Source organism: Protobothrops mucrosquamatus, unplaced genomic scaffold (assembly GCF_001527695.2).
Source record: "Protobothrops mucrosquamatus isolate PMUCROS unplaced genomic scaffold, P.Mucros_1.0 scaffold6, whole genome shotgun sequence".
Classification (NCBI taxonomy): domain Eukaryota; kingdom Metazoa; phylum Chordata; class Lepidosauria; order Squamata; family Viperidae; genus Protobothrops; species Protobothrops mucrosquamatus.
This window is the reverse complement of record NW_015386393.1, coordinates 4553196-4572162: the sequence shown is the minus strand read 5'-3', so window position 1 is coordinate 4572162 and position 18967 is coordinate 4553196. Positions and strand designations below refer to the sequence as shown.

The window sequence follows — 18967 nt, the reverse complement described above, 5'->3', positions numbered from 1 at the left end:
CTACCTTTGCTTAGAGCAGGGGGTAGGCCATCTTGGCTCTTTTATGACTCGTGGACTTCAACTTCCAGAATTCCTGAGCCAACCATGCTGAGGAGAAAGGGAGAGGTTTCCAAGCTGAGCCATGCTGGCTCAGGAATTCTGGGAGTTGAAAGAGTCATAAAAGAGCCAAGGTTGCCTACCCCTGGCTTAGAAGCTTTGGTTTCCCTGCCCAGATTTTCCAACCCACATGGGCCAGTTTTGTGCATCTGGAATGGAGAATAGAGGCTGGATCTGGAGAGGCAGGTGTGCTGTCTCCCTAGCAGCTTTCTCAGGTGACGCTGAGGTTGGTGATATTCAAGATGCTGCAGATTTAAGTCTTGGGGACTTCAACTTTCACACTAAGGTGGCCTTATCTACTGCCATTGGGGGGCAGCCCTGTTCACCACTGAATTATTTCTGGTTTGCCTGTAGGTAGTCCTTGCTTAACAAGCACAACTGAGCTTGGAATTTTGGTTGTAAGTCATTGCGGTCATTAAGTGGGTCGCCATGTGCCCTGACTCAGTTTTACCACTGTTTTTATAACTGTGATAAAGTGAGCCATCGTGGTTGTTAAACAGATAATGGTGACATGAACCACGTGGTCATTAAGTACATTTTTGCCTGAAACTGCCAGAAACCAGCAAAATAAATGTTGCAAACCATGATCATGTGACCATGGGATGCTGCAACCCGTTGTAAATGCAAGCCAGTTGTCAAGCATTCAAAATGCGATCATGGGATTGTGGGGAGTGTTGCAGTCATAACTTCAAGGACATGTCATAACTTTTTTGACTCCATAACTTTGAATGATGATTAAATGATTGACCATTAAGTGAGGACTACCTGTATTTGGAAGAACCTACCTTCTACTTAAGACTAACCTACAAAAACCTAGCAGGCAGCTATCCTTAGAGTAAACTCATTCCCCTGGAGATTTTCATGGTCATGGAATTTTAATCCTTTCCTTCAGCCCCCTTTTTTCTGGACATTTATAACTTTGTCAGCGCCTTAAAATGTTCAGTGGATATTCCTTAAATCTTTCTTGCTATATGGAAATGAATTTTGCAACTCAAGGAGTTTCAGAGTAGGAATACATTTGAACCTGGGCTGCACAAATCCAGATGACCATTAGATGGCTACGAAAATACTCCCAACTCTATGCTGCCACTTAGTGGGCATTTTGGATTTTGCTGGCTGTAATGGAATCTTAAATGGACTCCAGAAGATGGTAGAGGACAGGAAGGCCTGGAGGAACGTTGTCCATGAGGTCACGATGGGTCAGACACGACTTCGCAACTAACAACAACAACAACAATGGAATCTTGTCTTCCTCATGATTATTAGAGTTGCTATACTTTGCATGTTGCTTGTGGTGAAAAATGTTTCCAAAAGCTGTTGCAAACTTGCTGCTTAGTGCAGGGCTTTTCAACCTTTTCACCCATTGTACCACATTTAGGATATGGCAACATCCGAGTACCACCAGTCGCCTAGCAAGGTGTCAAAAACATGATGACCAAAAAAAAAAAAAAGTGATAAAGTACAGGTAGTCCTCGATTTACAACAGTTCACTTAGTGACTGTTCGAAGTTACAATGGCACTGAAAAAAGTGCCCCCCAAGCCACAGCCGAGCAAGACACCTGCCTGCCCACCTGGTGGCGCTCTTCCTCCTGTCCGAGGTTTTCATTGTTGTGAGCATTTCTGTTGAGGATTGGCAGCAGGGGTGGGGTGTGTGTGTGTGTGGTTTTTATTCCCCCCATCTGCTGGGTGGTTGCAGCAGGTTTTGGTCACTTCACATGACCCTGGGACACTGTGACCGTCATAAATATGAATCAGTTGCCAAGCATCTGAATGTAAATCACAAGACCCTGGAGATGCTGCAACATTCCAGCTGATCGGCGGTTCTTCTGGGCTCAGCGGAAGCACCAGGATCAGTGCCGCTTTCCAGCTGATTGGTGCTTCTTCAGGGCTCAGCAGAAGCACCAGGATCAGCGCCGAGCTCCAGCTGGAGCCTGGCGCTGATCCTGGTGCTTCCACTGAGCCCTGACAGCCCTGAAGAAGCGCTGATCCTGGTGCTTCCACTGAGCCCTGACAGCCCTGCAGCTCCAGACAGCTCCTGTGCGGTGCTGCCACCGGTTCAGCTCATTCCCCTCCCCCGCTACCACTTTTCTAGGATGGTCGCGTACCACCTGCCAGGTGCCAATGTACCACAGGTGGTACCTGTACCACTGGTTGAAAAGCCCTGGCTTAGTGTACTGGTTGAAAAGCCCTGGCTTAGTGTACTTTTACATTAGCTTTAACCCAGTGTTTCTCAAACTTGGCAACTTTAAGTTGTGTGAACTTCAACCCCTAGAATTTCCTAGCCAGCTGGAGAATTCTGGGAGTTGAAGTTCGTACATCTAAAGTTGCCAAGTTCAAGAAACGCTGCTTTAATCTGTTGTTTTCAGAACTGATATAGCAATAGAAATCTATATCCAGCTTTTTCAAACTACATTCTATGGACTTCCGGAGTTCTGTGTAAACTAAGAGATTCCACAGCTTGAAAATGTTTGACAACCCTTGACCCATAGAGTGAAAACCCCACACTGAACCTGTCTTTCAGCCAGATTTATTTGATTAGCTTGGGACTCCGCAATCCCATCTGGAGGAAGGACAACTGATAGGGGTTGAGTGATCTATGACATGCACAATTCTCAAATCATGCTTTCATTAGTACATGCTCAGAGAAAATTTAAAGAATAAAAAATTATGTTGGTTTTGCTCATACATTTTTCCCAGACATACACATTCTTTTTAAAGAAATAGGACATTTATTATTGTAAATTAGAGTAATCTGGGAAGAGAATATCCATAAAAATATTTTTAAGAGCATGGATTAGTAGGATGGAAGAGCTTGCCAAGTAATTTGTGGTCAGTGTTTTCTGTGTTTGTGTATGAAAAGTTGATTGAGGCCAGAGTTTCCATAGAAAATCTGAAGCAGAAGCACAAGCAGCTTTAATAAGAAACTTTAAATTGTTGTGAGAATAGATTGATGAAGATTCTCAGTCTCCTCCTCTATTGAGGGAAGGATTTTCCACTTTAATATAAATGGATTCTTTCACTCCTCTCTCAAGCCATCTATCTTCCCTGTCCAAAATGTGATTTATATTCCTTGAAGACAGCTGGTCATTTGCATTCTATTGAAGCCACCTGTCACGGTCACTTGGGTAGTGCAAATGGATGTGGAGCCTTCTTGGAACTGTTGCAAGGACTGTGTTGTAGAATGGAGATAGATGATGTCATATCCCTCCCTCTCTATGGAGAGAGGGCTTTTCAATTTTGACATAGATGGCCTCTTTGATCCTGACGACACAAATAAACTTCCAGGTGGCCTCATTGTCTATCTAAAAGGATGCAAATGACCAGCTGTCTGCAAAGAGTATAAATCCTTCCATTCCCCACCATCCAGTTAGAGCAATTTTTCCCTGTTTGGGGTATTTTGATTTTGATTTTTTTAACAGGCAAAAAGTTCAGGAATGGCAGAATTGGAAGGTGCCCCATGGAATTATTTTCACCCATTTTCACAATTTAGCCCTGCTTCTATTTAGGAATAAATAATTAAGTAATTGGCAAGATTTGTAAATGTTGCAGAGGGTGTGAGGTACATTGAAATGAGTGGAAGGGACTCAGGAGTGAGTTAGCAGTATTGTCACCTCCATGATAAGATCATTTGTTCAGCCCGATAGACCAGCAAAAACATTGATGTTTTATCCAAGTCTTCCTTTGCTATTGTTGAATTTTGCAAAATTGACTAATCGCTTGGAAGACAGCATTCGTTTTGGTTTGCTTCTTTTTTAAAAAGTTAAGCTCTGAAAATTTAATTTCTTTCTCCCCTCTCAAGCTGGCGAAGCATGCCGTGAACTTCCACCGCGTCTTCAAAGATCTCTCTGATGAGGGGAACCTCCTGGGAAGTAAGTGATTCCTGCAGGATGCCATCCCATCTCTGTGGTTCTTAAGTCTCTTATATTGGGAAAGACCCTATATAGGTAGTCCTCGACTTATGACTACAATTGGGACCAGATTTTCCCAATGCTAAGCCAGGGAGCCGTGCCTGATTTTATGACCTTTTTCCCATGGCCGTTAAGTGAATCACTGCAGTTAAGTGAATTACTAGTTCATTAAGCGAGGAAAATTTTGCTAACTTCCCTCATTGACTTTGCTTGTCGGATGCTGGCTGGGAAGCTTGCAAATGGCGATCATGTGATCCCAGGACACTGCAACTGTTGTAAATAAATGCTGTTTGCCAAGTGCCCAAATTTTGATCATGTGACTATGGAGATGCTGCGACTGTTATAAGTGCAAGGACCAGTCATAAGTCACTATTATCAGTGCCGTTGTAACTTTGAACTAAACAAATGATTGTAAGCAGCGGTGGGATTCAAATATGTGAACAATCGGTTCTCTGTGTGGATGCTGCTTCCAGAAGTCTGTTCTGGGCCTGGGCAACGAAAAATTAGTTACTGGTTCTACTGAACTGGTGCGAACCTGCTGAATCCCACCACTGATTGTAAGTCAAGGACTACCGGTGACACATGATGGACTGACTTCTCCAAGAACTGTTTCATTTCTACAGAGACCTTCATAGAACGTGTTAAAAGGGAGACATTGGTGTAAAATGGGAGGGGCTATTTTGCAGATCTGCATTTACTTTTTTTTATTAAGATGGGACAGTGTGAAATGTGGATCTCTCTCTCTTTTTTTTTTACATTAATCCAAATTAGTTCTTTCCCTACAGCAAGGATCTCAACCCTTTCAGGTAGCGGATACTGTTTTGTAGGCATTATAAAAATTGCATGAACTATTTTTTTTTAAATGCATTGCCTGAGATCTCATTTTAGCTCTCTCATAAGTTATCAGCCTTTTTTTTTTTTTTTTACTTTTATCAGTTTTAAAGGGATACCAGTTTTTTAAACCTTAAAAAAAAGCCTTGGTGGCGCTGTGGTTAGAATGCAGTATTGCAGGCTAACTCTGCCGACTGCCAGGAGTTTGATCCTGACCACCTCAAGTTTGACTGCCTTCCAAGGTCGGTAAAATGACAACCCAGATTGTTGGGGGCAATAGGCTGAGTCTGTAAACCGCTTAGAGAGGGCTGTAAAACTATGTAGCGGTATATAAGTCTAAGTGCCATTGCTAAATGCTCTTGCTCTATTTTCCTTTGGAAATAAACACATGGAATTTAGTGATGCGGACAAAATATACTACATGGCCAATTCTCTCATAATAGTTTTCATAGGCTTCCCACGTCAGAATGATGGAAGGTGTCTCATTGTTCTTTCTGATGCGGAATTTTTTAAATCAGTCTTTTCTCCAGCACAGGAGATGGAGAATCCACTAATTGGTTTTCTATGTCTGCCTGCTCTTGAGACCAAGTTAGCCAAGCTTGACACGCCCCACTGTTGCTAGGAGAACCCAGTCTTGACTTGGTCTCAAGCTCTTGAAGACGTGTCAGGTTTGGCTCTCAGGTTTCAAGAGACCTTGATTCTTTAATTAGCAAGATAGAGATCCCATTGTTGAATTCTCCTTTCCTCAACCTTCCCTCAGGTCAGTAGGTCCACCTAGCTACCAATCCATTGGAGGAAGCAAAGTGCCTGTCCTTCTGTTGGCTCATCGTGTCCCCCAAATAAAGCATATTGTACATTACAGTACATGTAAGACACAATGAATTTTAAGAATGCAGCTAGGGAAGAGAATGGAGATTTGGGGGCCTGTGTCATGGATTTTATGAATGAAACAGTCATCATCACACTGATGGAATATAATGTTCTGGTAGGTCCCTCCCTAGGCTAGGGCAGGGAATTCATGTTCCTGAATTCCCCACCTCCCTCATTAATCCCTAATTCCTCCTCTTGTTTTGCAGCATTTTCATGTGCCTGGCAACGGGAGATGCCTTATTATGGCCGCCTCTACATCGCTAACACTCATATCTGCTTCTACTGTAGCGTGCTTCGACGGGAAGTTAAGGTAAGGCTTTTTGGGCTTTAGCAGATTAACAATAGTAGCACTGCCTCAAAACTTGAAGCTAATACGAGTAGTCCTTGATTTACAGCCAGAGTTTACAATGGCTGCAATGAAAAAAATGACTTGCAACCAGTTCTTACCCTTACAACCATCAAAGCATCCCCATGATCACATTATTATCTAAATTCGGGTTCTTGGCAACCCGTGTGTACAGGTAGTCCTCGACTTACAAGAGTTCATTTAGTGACCATTCAAAGTTAACAACAGCACTGAAAAAAGTGACTTATGACCGGTTTTCACGCTTTCGACCTTTGCAGCATCTCCATGGTCACGTGATCAAAATTCAGACGCTTGGCAAATGACTCGTACTTATGACGGTTGCAGTGTCCCGGGGTCATGTGATCCCCTTTTGCAACCTTCTGACAAGCAAAGTCAATGGGGAAACTAGATTCACTTAACAACCTCATCATTAACTTAATAACTGCACTAATTCGTTTAACAATTGTGGCAAAAGGTCGTAAAATGGGACAAAACAAATGTCTCATTCAGCAACAGAAATTTGGGGCTCAATTGTGGTCGTAAGTCGAAGACTTCCTGTACTTATGACAGTTACAGCATCCTGAGGTCACATGATCACCATTTGCAACCTTCCCAGCCAATGACCGGCAAGCCAAGATTTATCTTTAATTCATGTTAAAGGATTTCCACATTCGAGGCAGATTTGATCCTGGCTCCCATTCCAGCCCTTTCACCAGTGTAGTATGCAGGCTCTCTGCTTAGCCACGATGGCTTTGTGCAGCGTGTAAAGGTGGTCCTCGACTTACGAATACAGTTGAGTCCAAAATTTCTGTTGTTAAGCAAGACAGTTGTTAAGTGGGGCTTGCCCCATTTTACGACTTTTCTTGCCACAGTTGTTAAGTTAATCACTACCATTAATTAAGTTAGTAACCCGGTTGTTAAGTGAATCTGGCTTCCCCATTGACTTTGCTTGTCAGAAGGTTGCAAAAGGGCATCGCGTGACCCCGGGACACTGCAACCGCCATAAATATGAGCCAGTTGCCAAGCATCTGAATTTTGATCACATGACTATGGGGATGCTGCAAAGGTTGTAAGTGTGAAAGATGGCCGTAAGTCACTTTTCTCAGTGCCATTATAACATCAAACAGTCAATAAAGGAATGGTTGTAAGTCAATCACAGTCATTTCTCCCAAAGTCTGATCAGGAACAATAAAAAGCCGATCTATGCCGCTGACTTTCTCCTTCCTCCCTTTTTCTCCGGGCAGGTTATCATTCCGGTGGCAAATATCAGTGTCCTAAAGAAGGCCAACACTGCCTTGTTGGTACCCAATGCCATTTGCATCCGTACGTCTGAAGGTGAAAAGGTAGGAGATCTCTATTCGCCAGATTACCCGTCTGAATGGTAAAGCTAAAGACCAGACAAACTTAGTTGTGGGTCAGGCCTTCTTTGGAAGAGAAAATGGGCTAAAAGTTGCTGAGACCCTGGAAATTGTTTTATCCCAGTTCAGACTATTTTTCCTGACTACTTCCACCAGGGCCTGCTGCATAAAACAGATGGTCCCTCCCCATCAGGAAGCAAACTGCATTGCCTCTGAATTTGCTTTGTGTTGTAACGTCCTGTTTGTCTTCTACTCTCTATTGCAGTTTCTGTTTGGCTCCATCCGGTCACGGGAGAGTGCCTACCAGCTCCTGCGCTCTGTTTGTAAATATCTCAAGGTAATTAAGCTCCAGCCTGGAAATGTTGCTGCATAGCTGTCCCAGATTCTTTTTGCAATCCTTCCCCATCCATCCATCCATCCCCGCCCATCTAATCTCAATAGGCTTAGGGCTGTCAAGAATGGCTTAATTAACTTCCTGCACATCACAAGATGTTGGATTACATGACCTTAGTGGTCCCTTCCCATGTCACAGTTCTAGGATTCTGTGATCCAGGTCCAGTTTATTTTAGCTCTGCTCTTGGGCACAGCAAGGAATTTGCTTTTTCAGCTGATTTTGGGTGGCCAATTATTCTAACAATTATTATTCTAACATTGTTTAATACAGGCAGTCCTTGACTCATGACCACAACTGACCTCAAAATTTCCATTGCTAAGCAAGACAATTGTTCAGTGAATTTTGTCCCAGTGAATTCTTGCCACAGTTGTTAAGTGAATCCCTGCAGTTGTTAAGGGAATTATGCCTTTCCCATTGACTTTGCTTGTCAAAAGGTGATCACATGGTCCTGGGACAGGGCAGCTCTGATAAATACATGCCAGTTGCCAAGCATCTGGATGCTGCAATGGTTGTGTGAAAAACGGTCCTAAGTCACTTTTTTTCAGTGCTGTTGTAACTTCAGTCACTGAATGAGTGGTTGTAAGTTGAGAACCACCTGTGATTCACACAGAGATGCTTGTGGTGATTTTTGCCTTGCTTTTCAAAATTATTAGGTAGTCTTACATACCGTAAAGTGAGATGGGAGACTTTTATAATACCCCAAGATGTAAAATCAAAGGTTGCTTCTGATATCTCAGCTCCACTTTGTTGGACCAGACTAATATTTCCTCTTTCTCTTTGTGCTGCTTCCAGGACAGCAGTCAGAGTAACAGTCCAAATGCACCTTCCATCAGCTCAGAGCATCTCCTGAAGGAACCCCTGGTGTGTATGTTCAAGGGCAAGGAAGTCACAAATAATATAAACATCCTCTTTCCTACACTTTTATTATTAGGAAATAAATGGTCATGCTGATAATACTTTATGGGATGATAACGTATCAGGGGTGGGGAATTGTTCTTTCAAGCACTACATTGCTTCCAATTTATCTTGGGGAGCCCATCTTACCTGGGCTGCAAAACTCTAGGTGGCCATGGGATGGCAGCAAAGTGTTCATAAATATCGTCTACATATCTTTGCTTCCATCTAGTTGTCTCAGTTCTTGCAGCCCAAATTTGATATGATAACCCCGCAATCAAACGGGCTCATTTATAGTACAAGTAGTAGTCCTCAACTTACTACCGTAATGGAGCCTGACGGTCATAAAATATGACTTATATGACCAGCCCGATTTTATGACCTTGTTTGTGGCAGGCGTTAAGTAATTGCCAGAGTTGTCAAATGAAGCGATGGTTTGCTAAAGGTTGGGTTTGTCAAAAACCGAAAATAAATGTCAAAAACTGAAACTAAAACCATCATAGAATGCAGTCACATGACTGCAGGAGTCTGTAAACGGCCATAAATACAGGTCTGTTGCTGAATGTCTGACATGTGGTCACATGTCCACGGGGGGGGGGGATGTGGCTATCTGAACTTTGGAACTGGGTTATAATACCCCCATGTTTACAAATTTTTATTGGTTTATCAAAATATAAAATATGAAACATGCAAAGAAAAATGAAGATAATGGTTATATAAGGAGGGGAAAAGAGAAGAGAAAAAAATGCAGGGTAGAGGGGGGAAAAAGGCATTGACTTCCAATTTCTTTTTGAGGTAGTAGAATATGGTAGTAACTTAAGATCTCAACTTTTTTCTTTTATATAATAATATAAACTCGGCATTTTGATAACATCAAACCTATCTAATCAGCAAAACCCAAAGTCAAAGTTTTGGTTTTTTTCCACCACAAGGACAAAGTCCAAAAGAGGTTTTCAAGTAGAAACAAAATTAGTTGTGTTCTTTCTTTAATCAAAACACTCAATTTGGCCATCTCCGCTAACTGGATCGGGTTATAAATACCCCCAGGGAGATTCATTATAACTTCAAATGGTTGCTAAGCAACCCGCTGTAAATTGAGGATTACCTGTGTAGATATTCTTAGTACAGTCCAATCTTTAAACAAAAAGCTACTGGATTATTCTGAACACGCTTCCCCCAACCAATCCTCATTCTTCTTTCTTTGTAGAACTCTAAGGAATTAGATGTAGATTACAACTCTCCAGAGAAAACAGGTGAGATTGCAATTTTCTGTTATTATCTTTTTGCCATGTTTTCAGGCTGAATGAATATATGGGTAGGAATGGCAAAGTGCTTCCACCTAAAGCCCAGGTCACCTTTCGAAGCTTCTCTGAGTAGCTTTTTTGGATACACCAAAATCCTAGTCTGCCCCCAGCCAGTTGGTTGATTGTGTCATCAAATTGGCATCAACTCATTGAGTCAGAACTGAAGAAGCTTCTTGGATGAAAAGTGAAATGTCTTCAAGAAAAACAAAACAAAATCTAGTTGCCTTTTGAAAAGCACTTTTGGGATAAGCATGACCTGGATGACTGAGAATCTCCATAGACACTAAAATTCAAAGGCATCAATGCTCTCTCTATTCTGCTTCTTCAGAGTCCAACTTTTGCTTTCATAGATTGTCGCAAGGAAAATTGAATAATATCATAGACATATCATAGCACAGTGATGGCAAACCTTTTAGAGACCGAGTGCCCCAAAACCACGTCTCTTGCCCACAGGGCCACCCACCACCTCCAGGGCCCGCCACAGCAGATCGCCCAGGTGGCCCAGCACTGTCATGGCAGCCACGCCCTCTGTCCGCGCCCCACAGCATCATGTGTACGCGATGAGGTGCGAAGGCGGAGTCTTGTTCCCGCTGCCTGGCTGCCATGTCCTTCACTGCGCTGCTCCGCGCAGGTTGTGCCCAGGACAACTCTCCTCCGGGGGGGGAGCTGCTGGTGAGGAGGGGGCCATGGGGGGTGGCGGGGCTGGGGTGACGGCATGCGTGCCCACAGAGAGGGCTCTGAGTGCTGCCTCTGGCACCCGTGCCATAGGTTCGCCACCATTGTCATAGCACAGTGGTTCTCAACCTGTGGGTCGGGACCCCATTTGGGGTCAATCGACCATTTCATGGGGGTCGCCAAGCAAGGCTGTCCGCCATTTTTTTTGTCCGCCATTTTTTTCCCCTTTTCCGGCGGGTGCCTTACCTCCCTTGGGCTGGGCCAGCTGGTGGTCGGCCTACTCCATCTCTGCCGCTTGCCAGCTACGCCTCGGCCGGCGCAGGGGGCGGAACCACGCATGCACGGCACTCCCGGGCAGGGAAAGTCCTCGACTTATGACCGGTTGGGTAGTCCTCGACTTACGACCGGTTTAGTCCTTGACTTACGACCAGTTTAGTCCTCAACTTACGACCGGTTTAGTCCTCGACTTACGACCGGTTGGGGTCACGGCATTAAAAAGGTTGAGAACCACTGTCATAGCATCTGAATGCTCTTTTCCAAACCCTTCATTGCTACCCTACCAAATGTTAGCCTGCAGCAATTTTTTTGAGCATTGGTTCCTTTACTGCTGATCAGTGATTCTAAAAAAACAAAAAGTATCCACCACTTTCATTGACAATTCTTAGGCTGTGTGCTGACTAGAACTTGGGTTTGTTTCTTATTTAACAGATGTGGCAGATAGGATCCAGATACCCTACGAAGCCTCTTGCGAACAGCAACAGCAGAGGACAAAACAGCAAAGTAAGTAACCAATCCTTTCAGTTTTGAGAGTTGTGAATGGGCAAAACTGGTCTGGATTTCTCAGTACAGTGGAGAATATTTGGGAAGTAGGGGGAACGTTCCTTAAAAAAAAAATTTGCCTCCAAGAGCCACAGAGGGTATAGTCGTGGCTAAACGATAGGGGTGGGCTAAATTGGGGGCAAAGGCAAAATAAATTTACTAGAAGAAATTCTAGTAAATCAGGTTGCAGGGAACTAAGAGAAATAATAAAGATGGAAGATGTTTATTTTAGCTTATATTTTAAAACCAAAACATTGGCCCACCCAAAACCAGTGGTTTGCTGTAGAATTTCAGTCACATATCTTGGGAGATACAGCGCTGTAAAAATGGATCCCAGCTGCCCTAAATTGAACAAGTTTTTTCCCAAGTGAACAATAACAACAATGGAGGGAAAAGACCAACTGCCTTTAGATTAGTAGTAGCCGAAGACCTGCAAACGAGTAATTCTGTAGATAGAGTTAATCCTTGACTTATGATCAGAATTGGGACCAGAATTTCCACTGCTAAGCAAGGTGGTTGTTAAATGAGTCATGCTTGATGTTACAACCTTTTTGCCACAGTTAAGCAAATCAGTGCAATTTTTAAGTGAATCATGAGGTCATTAAATTAACCTGGCTTTTCCCATTGACTTTGCCTGTCAGAAGCTGGCTGGGAAGATCACAAGTAACAATCACATGGCCCAGGATGCTGCAACCATTGTAAATACATGGGAGTGGTTGGTAAATACATGGTTGCCAAGCACACACATTTTGATCACATGACTGTGGGAACATGGCCGTGGTTGTAAGTGCGACAACTGGTCATGTCATTTTTTTTCAGGGCTGTTGAATGGTCGCTAAACAAATGTTTGTTAATTGAGGACAAGCTGTATGTTTTGGTAAATTAATTCCTCTTGTGGTATTTAGCTCTATTCCTTGAGATGCTGTTTTCAACCCATTTGCTAGGTGTTGTCTTCCAAAACTAAGTAAAATTTCCCAATCGTGCTGGTGTTGTTATTATGTAGTAAACAAGGATCTGGTTATCTTTGTCACCATCTTGTAATGAACTGTGATGAACTTTCTTTTGGCAGAGGCAGGACAGACGATAAAGTCAGAAAGAAACCAGAGAACTCAACGGTGCCGTTTGAACACAATTATACTCATCTACCTCTTGCTGTGAGTGAACCTTAAAACTGTTTGAAGGGGCTATCGAGGCCATCTAGTCCATCCATCATCTTGGTGCAGAAATCCAAATGTTCAGATAGAAAACTACCTAACCTCTTTCTGAACATCCAGCAAAGAACAAGCCAAGCGGAGATTTTCTAAATACATGCCCCAAACTTTAAGGCCAGATATTGAGCATTCTATTTTTGTTTTCGTAACAAGACTGTACAATGGCAGCCATATGGTGGATCAGCCTCTCAAATGCACAAACAAAAAGCCTTCAGTTAATTGTAGCCTTCCACCTGGCTAGAACAGCTGCAGGACTTGGGTTTGGCTAGTCTAAAGAAAAGAAGGAATAGGGGTGACATGATAGCAGTATTCCAGTATTTGAGGGTCTGCCACAAAGAAGAAGGGGTCACATTATTCTCCAAAGCACCAGAGGGCAGGACAAGAAAAAATGGATGGAAACTGATCAAAGAGAGAAGCAACCTGGAATTAAGGAGAAACTTCCTAACAGTGAGGACAATTAATCAGTGGAACAGAAGTTGCCTCCAGGAATCGTGGGCGTTCCATCACTGGAGGTTTTTAAGAAGAGACTGGACAGTCACTTGTCTGAGATGGTATAGGTCAGTGGTGGCGAACCTATGGCACAGGTGCCAGAGGCGGCACTCAGAGCCCTGTCTGTGGGCACGCGCGCCGTCGCTCCAGTCCTAGGCCTTCAGCTGGGTTTTATAAAACCTTTTCGCTTTAGGCCTCTGCCGCCGTGTGCAAAAAAAAAAAGGTTCAATCAATCAGCCAATTTCAACTTCTAGCGGGGAAAAAAAAAGATCTTGCAAAGTTGGAATTGATTGAACTTTTTAGTCCCACCCAGTCTGCCATTACCACCGTAGCCATGCCCATCCAATTGGCCACACCCACCCAATGGCCACACCCACCAGGCACCCGACAATGCATAAGTGGGTTTTGGGTTGCAGTTTGGGCACTCGGTCTCTAAAAGGTTTGCCATCACTGGTATAGGTTCTCTTGCTTGAGCAGGGGGCTGGACTAGAAGACCTCCAAGGTCCCTTCCAGCTCTATTCTATTCTAAAAGCTCCCGCCTTATTGCTTCATCATGTTGAACTGTTAAATATAACTAGGAAGCACTTTGCAACATTTAGCTGGAATCGGTTTCCCTGTAATTTAAAACTGGTCTCTGGAATACTAGGAACAGATTCCCGGACAATCTTTCCTATTTTTTTAAATTGTGGGTAAAGGAATGAAGGAAAATGGTTCAAATTTTAATTTTTTATGCCATCCTTTTTACTGATGCACTGAGTTCAGACCGCTTACAATATAATAAAAAGTAAAAAAAAAGGAATACAAAATGATTAAAATTAAGAGAATTTAAATAGAACGCTAAAAAAACAAATGGCTCTAGTCACTGTCATTCAAGCTGGTTTGGAATCTGGATCTTGTACCTCTTTAGAAGTCATCGCAAGAGCTTTCGGGGCTGAGCTAGGAATATCCTCAGATGTTACTTCTTTTCCCAATGCTGACTTTTTAACAAGCTTCGTTTGCATCTCCCATAGGGCCGTTCTCCTACTTTGTTCTTCAGGCTACATTGGTCTGCGTATCATCCAGCTGGAAGAACAGCTCACTTCCATGGGGGCTTGGCCTGAACTGGACCTTCAACATCAGTGAGTGTTTTGTTTCTTAATTTGTACAGAGATAGACAACGTATATACCAGGGGTAGGCAACCTTGGCTCTTTTATGACTGCTGGACTTCAACTCCCATAGCTGGCTGAGGAATTCTGGGAGTTGAAGTCCACCAGTCATAAAAGAGCCAAGGTTGCCTACCCCTGGTATATACGGTAGCAGCGGTCCCCAACCCTTTTGGCTCCATGGACTGGCAGCAGAGGCGATGGTGGTAGGGACGGGATGGTTTCACGTGTGCAGCCTAAATCCCACGCATGCACAGGAAAAGGTGGAAGAGACAAGATCAGAAAAAGAAAAGGAGGCTAGGTTGTCGTGCAGGAATACAAACTAATTTGAGGGATAATCCACATGGAGCTCCATTTCCATCTGTCCTGTTTGCCATCGTTCGCTCCCTAGAGACTAAAATGGAAGATCTGTAACTTGAGCTGGCCACGAACAAGGAGTGTATATCGGAGGTGGTGACCCTTTGAGAGCTGCATGCAACGAAATTTCATTTTGATGTATGCTGATTGGTGTACTTTCAAAGTGACAATAAAGTTTATTTATTTATTTATTTATTTATCGAATTTATACCCCGCCCTTCTCCTAGCGGAGTTGTTGTTGTTGTTGTTGTTGTTGTTGTTATTATTATTATTATTATTATTATTATTATTATTATTATTATTTATGAAGCTTTGTGCTCTGACCTGCCGTTTGCATGGCCCAGTTCCCAACAGGCTACGGAGCAGTACCAGTCCATGGACCAGGGGTTTGGGACCAAAGTAAAATTCTGACTAGTGACTAAAAAACACAAGTACTGTAGTTTCAAAAAATGGAATGAGGCGGATGGTGTATTTAATGCAAAAACATCCCTTTTAGCAGCTCTGCATCACACTCCGGGTTTATATTCAGCTTGTGATTTGTTGGAACACGCAGATCCTTTTCGTGTATATTTTGTATGATCAGGTCTCTGCTATTGAATACTTGAACAGAACAGATTAATAGAGTTGGAAGGGACCTTGGAGGTCTTCTAGTCCAGCCCCTGCTCAAGCAGGAGACCCTACACCATTTCAGACAAATGGTTGTCCAATCTCGTCTTAAAAACCTCCAGTGATGGAGCACCTACAACTTCTGGAGGCAAATTGTTCCATTGGTTAATAGTTCTCACTGTCAGGAAATTTCTTCTTAGTTCTAGGTTGCTTCTCTTGATGAGATTACTTGAATTTTTCCTTTTCTTTCCAACATTTCTCCCAATTAAATTTTATTGCGTTCATTTTGTCCCATGGTTCAATCCTGTCTAGATCTTTTTGAACCTTCTCTTTCTCTTCTAAAATGGCAGCCACTCCTAGTTTTATGTCATCTCTAAATAATCATCCTCTTAATCCCATTATTCAGATAATTAGCAAATATGTTGGAAGCTAAGTCAGAGTCCTGTGCCATCTTTCTTAACTAGTTTCCAATCTGATATGGAAGCATTTGTACCAACTCTCTGGGTGTGGTCATTAGCCAGCTGTGAATCAGTAGGAACCTGTAGCCTATATTTTACCATTGTATTCATCAAAGCAACATGAGACACTTTGTTAAATGCTTTGCTGAATTCAAGGTACACTGTGCCCACAGCATTCTCCCTATTAACCTAATACTATTTCAAAATGGGAGATAAGACTAATCTGGCATAATTTGTTTGTGACAAAACCATGCTGGCCCTTGTTAATTGCTGAGTTCCTCTACAAATGTTCATAAATATCCTTGTCTAGTGTAGACATCCAATCTACTGGTCTATAATGTCCCAAATCCTCCATCTTCTCTAGTTTGAAGCCAGGAACAACATCTCCAGTCTTCTGGCACGTTGCCAATTTATCAGAGCTTACAGCTGGTAGTTCAATGATTATCTTCAACAGATCCTTCAACACCTTAGATCAGGGGTCTACAACCTTGACAACTTTAAGACTTGTGGACTTCAGCTCCCAGAATTGTCAAGGTTGCAGACTTCTGCCCTAGACAATGTTTGTTTATATACTGGATGGTTCTGAATTTCTGAACTTGTGTGTACAGATATAGTCCTTGACTTACAGTCGCCATTGAGCCCAACATTTCTCTTAATAAGCAAGATGGTTGTTAAGTGAGTTTTGCCCCATTTTACAACCTTTCTTGCCACAGCTGTTAAGTGAATCCCTGCAATTGTTAAGTTAGCGACATGGTTGTTAGGAGACTCTGCCTTCCCCATTGACTTTGCTTGTCAGAAGGTTGCAAAAGGTGATCACATGACCCCAGGACACTGCAACCATCATTAAAAAATGCCAGTTGCCAAGCATCTGAATTTTAATCACATGACCACGGAGATGCTGCAACAGTTCTAAGTGTGAAAAACAATCACAAGTCATTTTATAAAATTTGTAATTTCAAATGGACACTAAACTAATGGTTGTAAGTCGAGGACTATCTGTATTGTCGACGATCCCAGAAGCCATTTTGAAATAGCTCTTTGTGTTAATAGGAAGATGCTGCTACTGCTGGCTACCCATTCCTGTAATTGTTGGATGGTTACCTCAAGGGAAATTGTCTTGTTTCTCTAAAGGAAGAATTAACTGTCCTAATTATTCCTTTAAAGAAATCAGATCCCCATGAGTTGTGTGGATGGTAACACCTTCTCTTAGCCAACTTTAACACAGTTTCTATCACCTTCAGCTAGATCTTTCTTGTTATATAACTATTGGCGGAGAGGCCTCTTCTCCTCCGGTTTGTGTGGCAAGGAGAGATTAAGATGGCCTGGAATGAGGACAATCTCCATATTACATAAGCTTGGCAGAGGAGAACAAAACCATCTTCTCTCATTTCAGAAGGTGCCTCTCTCTATCACCATCCATCTCCCACATAAGAGCAAATATCTTTATCCTTAAGCCATCCCTATTGTTAAAGTTTCTTTTCCAATGGGTTTGTACGCCAATTCCTCTTTCAAATCTGAGGCAATGACAGGCAGTCCTCAATTTAAAACCATTTGTTTAGCAACTGCTTGAAGTTACTTTTTTTACACTTAAAAAAAGTTAGTTATCAGGAAACTAAGACCCGTGACTCCATTTTGTTGAAGCAGAGGAACTTTTACTGAAAGAAACTGGTTGCAGTAAAGCCAGGCAGAATCTGGTGCTCCTGCGCAAAATACAAAACTATTCTTTTCCTTTCCCACTCTCTCCCACCATGACCGGTCCCCCAGCCAGCCAATGTGGTGCCGGGAAGATGTTTTGAGAAACTCTGAGGTGTCAAACTGGTAACATTCCATTCTCAGGGCAAACGGCCTTGAAGATCCTGGTACAAGCCGGTTTAGTGGAGAACGGCTCTTCTTCCATTGTCACTCCCCCCCTCCCTATTTCCCACATTTGAAGCAACAGCACCCAACAAACCCCCTCCCTCCCCCCTTCTTAATGGCAGGACACCAACAAGGCGCAATCCAGTGATGGTGGACCTGACAATGACTGGTCCTTGCACTTATGACCCTGGCAGCATCCCCTGGAACATGTGATTAAAGTTCAGACTTGGCAACCAGCCTGTATTAACCCTGGCTGACAGCATCCTGGGGTCATGACCCTCCCAGCTGGCTTCTGACAAGCAAAATCAATGGGGGAAATCCAGATTTGGGTGACCAGAGCATGATTCACTTAGCAGTTGCAGCTATTCAATTAACAACCGTGACAATAAAGGTTGTAAAATCAAGTGTGGCTCATTAACAACCCCCTTGCTTAGCAATGGAAATTCTGATCTCAATTGCGGTTGCAGCTCGCCACAGCTAACTCACTACAGCCAAGTCATTGCAGGACAATTAGCCACGAGACAATTCAACGCTGTATTAACCATTTCATTCAAGCACTTTTATTATCGGTAACCACCTTTTTGTCAAAATTATTGTAACTCTTATATTTCTGGATTGACCTTTTTATTTTATCGATGGCTACCGTTCCATCAAATGATTATACTTTTGTGTATGTTTTTTATTTATTTATTTATTGAATTTTTACCACGCCCTTCTCTTTGCGGACTCAGGGCGGCTAACAGCCTGATAAAAACAAATACAAAAATACCAAAATACTATCATTAAAAACATAATTAAAAAGAAATATTAGATTGGCCTTTGTTATTTTAAAATTATTTTAAAACCCCGCTAAAAATTACCCCTTAGGCCAGTCCTGCTAGTTGAAATAGCCATGTCTTAAGGGCGCGGCAGAAGGAAGGGAGATCCGGGATCACCCGGATCTCTGGGGGTAGTTCGTTCCAGAGGGTGGGAGCTCCCACCGAGAAGGCCCTCCCCCTGGGGGTCGCCAGCCGGCACTGTCTGGCTGACGGCACCCTGAGGAGACCCACTCTGTGGGAGCGTACCGGCCGATAGGAGGTAATCTGAGGCAGAAGGCAGTCTCGGAGATATCCAGGTCCGATGCCATGGAGCGCTTTGAAGGTGATAATCAATACCTTGAAGCGCACCCGGAAAGCCACCGGCAGCCAGTGCAGCTCGCGCAGTAACGGTGTTACATGGGAGCGACGAGTCCCTCCCAACACCGCCCGCGCGGCTGCATTCTGGACTAACTGGAGCCTCCGAGTGCTCCTCAAGGGGAGCCCCATGTAGAGAGCATTGCAGTAGTCCAGGCGGGAGGTGACAAGGGCATGGG

The 18967-nt window shown here is 43.2% G+C and overlaps 1 protein-coding gene across 2 annotated transcripts in view; it reads left to right on the top strand.

Moving 5' to 3' along the window:
• The window catches only part of LOC107282248 (GRAM domain-containing protein 2B), a 47317-nt gene that overhangs the window by 20383 nt on the left and 7967 nt on the right, over positions 1 to 18967 (top strand). For both annotated transcript variants that reach the window (XM_015810013.1, XM_015810012.1), the window contains exons 4-12: positions 3896 to 3965; positions 5912 to 6015; positions 7296 to 7394; positions 7675 to 7746; positions 8596 to 8664; positions 9905 to 9950; positions 11385 to 11456; positions 12565 to 12649; positions 14206 to 14313. In XM_015810013.1, coding sequence (XP_015665499.1) covers positions 3896 to 3965; positions 5912 to 6015; positions 7296 to 7394; positions 7675 to 7746; positions 8596 to 8664; positions 9905 to 9950; positions 11385 to 11456; positions 12565 to 12649; positions 14206 to 14313 — 725 coding nt within the window. The remainder of the gene's footprint in view (positions 1 to 3895; positions 3966 to 5911; positions 6016 to 7295; positions 7395 to 7674; positions 7747 to 8595; positions 8665 to 9904; positions 9951 to 11384; positions 11457 to 12564; positions 12650 to 14205; positions 14314 to 18967) is intronic.